We start from the raw sequence: 7,347 nt of genomic DNA on the forward strand, positions 1-7,347 counted from the left end.
GGTAATGACACTGCAATAATAATGTTTAGTTTATTTCGGAAGAAAATTTTTAAGACATTTATAATTTTAGAGCTTGTTTTTCAAAAATAAGGGACACTAAATAGTAAATCGTAGAAACCATTTTATTTACTTAAATAAGTTACAAGTTTTCTATTTTGACTGTTATGCCTTTTTCTGGAAACATTGCTAGCGATTTAGAAATTTTATCAAACTCTATAAATTCTGGAGTTTTTGGGCTTGGTTTAAACCTAAATTGTGACACTAGACAGGCAATTCCTAGTTTGGCTTGTAGTTGTCCATAACGTGCACCTGGAAATCAAAAATTGTATTACAAAAAAATAAAAAAATTAACAAAAACCATACCTATGCAAAACCTGGGCCCTTCCCCAAAAGGCAGATACGTGAAAGGAACGTGAGAATTATTCTCGCTGAATCTTTCAGGATCGAATTTCAAAGGGTCAGGGAAATATTCAGGATCTCGGTGAAGGCCCAGGACTGGAATTAGAACAGGGGTACCAACATCTAGTACTGAATCAGTTCCCGGAATTTGGTATGGTTTGACGCAAATGCGATTGAGGAAGCCCAAAACTGGGTATATTCTTAAGGTTTCTGCAAGGTTAATTCTAATTTTCAGATTTGCCCAATTTAAAATTTTACTCACCTTTGAAAACTTGGTCTAAATAAGGTAACTTAAAGATATTGTCATAAGTGTATTTTGTAAAATCACTTCCCATATTATCTAGAATTTCTTTTCGAAGTTTGTCTTGTATATCTTGATTATAAGCAAGGGAGTGAATACAGTAACTTATAGTTTGTGATGAGGTATCAAATCCAGCCAAAAAGAAGAGAAAACATTGAGCTACAATTTCATTAAAAGACAGTCCTTCCTTGTCCCTGACTTCAAGCAACAGTGATAGGAAGTCTTTCCGGACTATTTTATTTTCGTCTCGGTGTTTCACGGTTTTTTTTACTAAATCTACAAAAAATTCTTCTTTTGATTTATCACTGATAAAAGCCCGGACAATGCCTCCCGGATTTTTTAGCCCTTCTAAAGCTAGTGCTTTGATAACAATCCAAGTTGGGGGAATAAAAAGAGTGTTCGCTATTTTTGCCAATTTGCTATCCGGATTTTGTAAAGTGTTACTTTCAAGACCAAACGCTGTAGAAAAAATAATGTCTGCTGTAAAGTTATTAGTTACGTGTTTGATATTAATATCGTCTTTTCTCTCTGCTTTTGGTTTAAGTGTTTCTATGAAATTCTGTGTCATTTTCGTAAAAATTTCGTACATGGTTTTGAGCTTCCCGGAGGTGAATGTTGGGGAAAGTTTGGTCCGAAGCTTTCTCCATTTTGAGCCTTTTATCGAGAACAGGTGTGCACTTAGGGGGAAGTTTTTTTCGTCGACGAAAACTCCACGGTCGACGAAATGTTCGAAGTCTGTTGTCAGAATTGACTTGACAATTTCCGGGTCAATGGGGAGATATACAGGACCGTTAAAAAAATAAAGTCCGGCATGTTTGTATCCTTTTCGTTTGAACTCCCTGTAGTAGTTTTCAACAGTGATGAAAATGTTCTCTTTTCCGAGAACTGATTTCAGGATGTTTCCGGCTGGAAATTTAGGCGGATGTGTTGGAACTTGTTTTTTCTTCCAGTAATTGAAACAATAGAGGTAGTAAAGATACCATGACACCAAAGAAAATAAAATAATTATGCACAAAATTTCAAACATTTCTGTATTTTTTTGTCAAATTTAAACTTGTTACAATTAGAAATGTGACTAGTGTAGAAGTTTATAAAGCGTGTATTTATATAAACGCGTATTTTGCACAGTCACGCACTCGATTTAACATTAAAGATAAATAACTGATAAATGTGAACATCAAATCACTGTTTTATTAAGTTAATTGACTCTAAACAGATAAAAATAAATAAATAAATGACCAAGAAGAGCCATAACATTTTTAATAATATGAAACAATCAAATTGCAATTAAGTAACTGCTGAAAAGCTGACGACCTACAGTCACACCTTTCAATATTCATTAGCAGAAAATGAAAGCAACGTATTTCCCGCATATAAAAGCCAAAAATTGTTTGCTTTATTTTTATTTGTTGTGACAGTGTACAAACATGAAAGTTTTCGTAAGTAACTAATTTGGTGCTTTCTCAAAATTGATTATTTTAATTTAGGTGGCAACACTTTTCTTTTATTTTTTCGGAACGTCTTTGGCTTTATATCCAAGTGCCAATTATAAATCAGTGGTAACTAAAAGACCTCCAGTAGCAGAAAAACCGGAAGAAATCTACGGTCTACCTCACTTCAAAGTTCCATCGATTATTTACGGAATACCATCAAGGACATTCGATTTTGATGTAACTGATTTGTTGGTGGAAGTAAGCGACAGGGAAGAAGTTCCTCAAAAGGTATCCGAAGTTTACGGAGTACCACAGGTACCATCTACCTCTTACGGAGTACCAGTGCAAAAAGTTGCAGTACCGAAAAAACTGTTGGAAACTTATGGAGTACCCACCTTGCGTGCCACGGAATTCCTCGTTGGTGGTGACGTACTGTCTCAGAAACCACCAGTACCATTAAATTCCTACGGAGTACCAGTTGAAAATGTGATTTTCAAGGAACCGGCCGAAGTTTATGGGCTACCAGCTGTGCATTCAGCCGATTTTTTTGTTGAGAAACCGGTTGAAACTTACGGGGTACCACTTGTAACGAAGTTTGAAGTACCAGCGGTAGAATACGGGGTACCAGAAGTTGTGATTACGAAAAATTTTGAAACGTATGAGTTGCCAAAAGTACGCGTTCCTGTAATTGGAGTGCCAGAGAAACCTAGCGAGGAGTATGGGGTTCCGAAAGTGCGAGTACCTGCCACCGTTTATGGGGTACCATTTTAATTTTGAAAATCTTTTCATTAAAATAAAAATTTAGATACTTTAAATGTGTTTTTGGCAACGACCGAATGAAAAATTTTTGCATGTTGGATGACTTTTAATAGCATTTTTTGTGTTAAAATAAAAATACGCTATCTTATTTAATCAAAAATTTATGAAACTAATAGAATCTCTAGAATAACTTTTGGTACTTCAGCTGTGTACAAAAAAAAAACAATCTTAATAATGTATACCCAATTATTTAAAGAATTTATTCATCTGGTTCAAGAAACCAGAAATTATTGTTTTTAGGGAATTTACTTTACACAATACATGACATACTTTAATTGAAAACAAATTGTGAACAACACAGTTTTTACATTAGTAGGAAGAAACGGAATATATTTTTATTGGTTAATTAATGGTTAATTTGTCAATTAATTGACCTAATTTGAATAGATAGGTGATAGGTCACCAAAAACCGTTTTATGTTTTTACGGCCTGTAGTCGACTGTGAACGCTATAAAAATCCTGAAACCCGTAAAAAACTCTTTATGCGTCCTGCTAAGCATTCTAGTGGTAAACACTAAAGTAACCAGTGTTTTATGTTAAACAGAGCCCTGAATTATTTCCATTGCGGATTCTCTCTCGCATCCTTCTTGCAACACTATCTTCACATTTAATTTAAACGGGCAGTTTTCAGGCAATAAAAATGCACGCCTTCTGGTTTCATGAAAAACCGTCTTTTTATTTATTGCCTGCACCAGTTCTGACCCCAATTTCGCTGAAGCTTTCCCACAAACTCGCTCAGAGTTTTCCCACTCAAACACAAACGCTCGCCTACAATGGCGAGCTGGTTTTCAGGAGAAGATAAGTTTTTCTTCCGACCGAGAAATTTGTTACAATTCACGAAACATTTATACACATTAACATCGCAGGTTATTTATTTCGTCTGGCCCCTTTTAACTTTCGCATTTAGTTTATTGCCTCAGTTAGAGTCAGATTAGTGTTAAAAGGAATTATTAAATTTATTGTGTGGGGGTGGGGGAGGATTTCTTGCGGTTTTGAGACGGGGACGGCGAGCCCTGGGGGTGTTGCGCCGGTGAGGACGTGAGAAATCAGGTGCAGCCGAGTGGATAAATGGGGGCGCTTCGCTGGCTCGCAGTTTACAGATGGTAGTTTGCCATAAACAAACACCGAAAAATCAACAAAGGGTACCTATAAGCACCGAAAAACTGTATTTATAAGATAGGGTGTAATAATATGAAACACCCAAACATGGTATAAAAGTCGTTTTTTTTTCCAAACCAAGACATTTTAATTTGATAATTTACGTTTTGCGCAAAATAATTTCAAGTAAAAGCTTTGGAATATGTTTGTCTGAATTATTACGAAAGAAAAACAGTTTTAGTTCTCATCCGACAAGTCTGTAAATACACATTTGCTGTCCTAGAGCCCAGTTTGAATAATTGAATTACAAATGGTCTGAAACGTAAGCATGCAATTGCATCATTCTGAAAAATTGCCACGATCATAGGTGCAATAAAATGCAAAATTGAAACATAAAAATACAAATTTACCGCTGGAATAACGCTGACCAGTCCGTATACCCTCTCGTGTTATTTTTCTTTTCCCCAATTCGGAATTATTTTTATGGATATACCTTTTTATGTCCGGGGCGTCGAAATCGTTCTCTATAAAGATAAGATTTTATTCACTTACTTCGCCACTTTCACAATATTGCAAACAATTGTGAAATTTTTTTCTCTATTTGGTAAACAACAAAAATGTCGCTTTAATAAATCGCGGAAAGACACATCCATAATGCATAAGTTGGGGAGGCGCTGTAATAACAAGTCGAGATGTCCGATGGTCAAAGTCTAGAAGAGGTATAATTTTTGGAGTCAAGTAAAGCGGAAGGAAACGAGAAAATATGTTAGTCTCTCGAAGTGACAGCTTTAACAGAGCGGAGATAACGCGGAGGGGCCGATGATATAAATGCAAATCATTATTTTGTTTGTGTTGAGAAAAACAGAGAAAAACGGGTGCAAATTAATAAAAACGAATGGAAGTGTGTGGGCGAGGGTTGGACGATCATAACAATAACTTGAGAGGGTCCAAATTCCCTCAAGTGGTCGCAGATATGGAAATGAAATTACCGATGGTCAGTTTAGATCGAATGATAAAAAACTATTGTTCTGTGGAGACCAGAAATTGAATAACAAACAGTGCCTCCAGTGGGCTGTTACCCAAAAAAATAGTCTAATCCACGAAGATTGGCCTTCTTGACGATCGGTTTATCTGGAGATTTGTCGATATAATTAAAACCGTAAACAGGTGGGAAATCCGGATAAGCTCCCGGAATGTAAATTGAGACAAGGCAAGCGCGAAAATGCCTCGGATTATTTTATAAAGAACCTGGATTAAATTCCGCCATTTCCCGGATTCCATACGAAACATTACCTCAAAGACACCTAAAAAATAATTAGACTTGTTTTGAAACGTAGTGGTGGAGTTTATTTCGTTCCTCCGACGCATATATGGTCTTAACGTAATCCTCAATTTATATTACAAACAGGAAGTCATTTGCTTCTAAATTGGATTTTTTTATTTACTTTTATCTGTATGTCGAAGGCGTCATTTCTCTACGACTTGTCATTCCGCATAAGACAGGGGCGACTCGACACGAATTTAACTCCTGATGGGCTCATCGGATAGATGATGGAGATCAAAGGCTGAAGTAATCGAAAAGTTGTTTGTTTCAGGTTCTTCGATCGCTGAAGAGGGCTGAAAACGTGAAAATTTATCTAAATATTTTGAATTGATGGCTGCAAGAGGCTTTGTCAGATGCAGATGATGAAATATAACGCGTTCAGACGACGTAATATAGCAATGTTGCCATAACCAGTAGCTTCTCCTTACATAAATCAAGCGCTTATTAAGTCAAGTGGTTACGTTGGTAAGAATGGGTCGTTACCGACGACACCCTTGCTAAAAAATAATATATAAGCTGTCATGTCGACGCAATATACCCCAATCTGGCTTTTCCTTTCTAATGGCCCACCTAAAAAAATGTCTGATTTGGAGTTTCATTGTGGAATGGAGCAATTAATCGAGTGAATGATTTTGTTTTGCTATCCGTTGTAGCAATTACTTCGTCGTCGTTTGAATGTTTGCTTTCCAATTACGTTTCGAATACACGATTATTACTCGGATGAGCGGTAAATAACGAGGTAAACGTAGCGATAATTTGAGCAGGATCAACGAATGCGATCTGAATCATTCGTGGTACTGATGAGAATTGGCAAGTGTTCGAATCGACCGGGCGGAATTGTAAAAATAGTCTGTGGTGGAAACAAAAATTGCCAAAGGGCATCATGCAAGTAGTTCCAACGCACAAACCGCAACGATTTTACGCCGAATTAATCCCAAACGTAAACGGGATGACTTGTGATTGTTATAATTTCAATGCGGAAAAGCGCTGCGAGCGAGCGACGTGCAGGGATACCCACGGAGTGGATTCCATGCAAAAATCTCAATGTAACACAAAATACATTTTTTTTTAAATGAACAATCATTTCTTGGGGCTTTAATAATTTTTTTTTAATTTTTTCAAAATTTGTTACAAATTTAATTTTTTTCAAGTGTCATCCCGTGTATCGATTTTTTTCATTTTTGCAGAAAATGAAGCTTATTAAAAGGGCATTTGTCTGTAAAAAATAGTGGGACGACAATCATTTCTTGGAGCTTTAACGATTTTTTTTTATTTTTTCAAAATTCGTTAGTAATACAAAGTTTATTTTTTTCACTTGTCATTCCGTGTATACATTTCGTTCATGCAGAAAATGAAGCTTATCTAAAGGGCAATTGACTGTAAAAAAAATAGTCGGGGAACAATCATTTCTTGGGGCTTTAATGTATTTTTTTAATTTTTTCAAAATTCGTTAGTAAAACAAACTTTATTTTTTTCAAGTGTCGTCTTGTGTATCGATTTTTTTTTTATTTTTGCAAAAAATGAAACTTATTGAAAGGGCATTTGACCCTGAAAATTTGTTAACAATACAAACTTAATTTTTTTCAATTGTCATCTTGTGTTTTTTTTTCATTTTTGCGGAAAATAAGAGGCATTTGATTGTAAAAAATGGTGAGGGGACAATCATTCCTTGGGGCTTTAATAGATTGAATTTTTAAACATTTTTTCAAAAATTGTTAACAATACAAACTTTATTTTTTTCAACTGTTATCCCGTGTATCGATTTTTTTCATTTTTGCAGAAAATAAAGCTTATTAAAAGGGCATTTGACTGAAAAAAATGGTGGGAGGACAATCATTCCTTGGGGTTATAATGAATTTTTTTCATTTTTTCGAAATTTATTATTAATACAAACTTTATTTTTTTCAAGTGTCATCCTGTCTATCGATTTTTTTCATTTTTGCAGAAAATAAAGCTGATTGAAAGGGCATTTG

At 35.4% G+C, this 7,347-nt stretch overlaps 2 protein-coding genes across 2 annotated transcripts; one reads left to right on the forward strand and one right to left on the reverse strand.

Annotated features, from left to right (window-relative positions):
• Positions 1-16: 16 nt before the first annotated feature.
• On the reverse strand, positions 17-1,781 carry LOC123012744 (probable cytochrome P450 6a23). The gene is made up of 3 exons (XM_044410852.1): positions 662-1,781; positions 364-609; positions 17-309 (listed from the first exon to the last, which is right to left on the reverse strand). The coding sequence occupies exons 1-3, from the start codon at positions 1,725-1,727 to the stop codon at positions 140-142; spliced, it is 1,482 nt and encodes a 493-aa protein (XP_044266787.1). The 5' UTR covers positions 1,728-1,781; the 3' UTR covers positions 17-139.
• A 150-nt stretch (positions 1,782-1,931) lies between these two features.
• LOC123012745 lies at positions 1,932-3,270 on the forward strand. Its single transcript, XM_044410853.1, has 2 exons — positions 1,932-2,139; positions 2,188-3,270. The coding sequence occupies exons 1-2, from the start codon at positions 2,128-2,130 to the stop codon at positions 2,902-2,904; spliced, it is 729 nt and encodes a 242-aa protein (XP_044266788.1). The 5' UTR covers positions 1,932-2,127; the 3' UTR covers positions 2,905-3,270.
• Positions 3,271-7,347: the final 4,077 nt, after the last annotated feature.

This window comes from Tribolium madens, unplaced genomic scaffold (assembly GCF_015345945.1).
Source record: "Tribolium madens isolate multiple individuals breed KSU strain unplaced genomic scaffold, Tmad_KSU_1.1 Scaffold_96;HRSCAF=242;Tcas5.2_LG5, whole genome shotgun sequence".
NCBI lineage: Eukaryota > Metazoa > Arthropoda > Insecta > Coleoptera > Tenebrionidae > Tribolium > Tribolium madens.

Bases quoted from the DNA above. Each gene is read 5' to 3' on its own strand.
- LOC123012744 (XM_044410852.1), bottom strand. From the start codon at position 1,727: ATGTTTGAAATTTTGTGCATAATTATTTTATTTTCTTTGGTGTCATGG. The intron at 610-661 runs GTGAGTAAAATT...TTAACCTTGCAG, and splicing joins TTTAGACCAAGTTTTCAAAG to AAACCTTAAGAATATACCCA. The intron at 310-363 runs GTATGGTTTTTG...TTTGATTTCCAG, and splicing joins AGGGCCCAGGTTTTGCATAG to GTGCACGTTATGGACAACTA.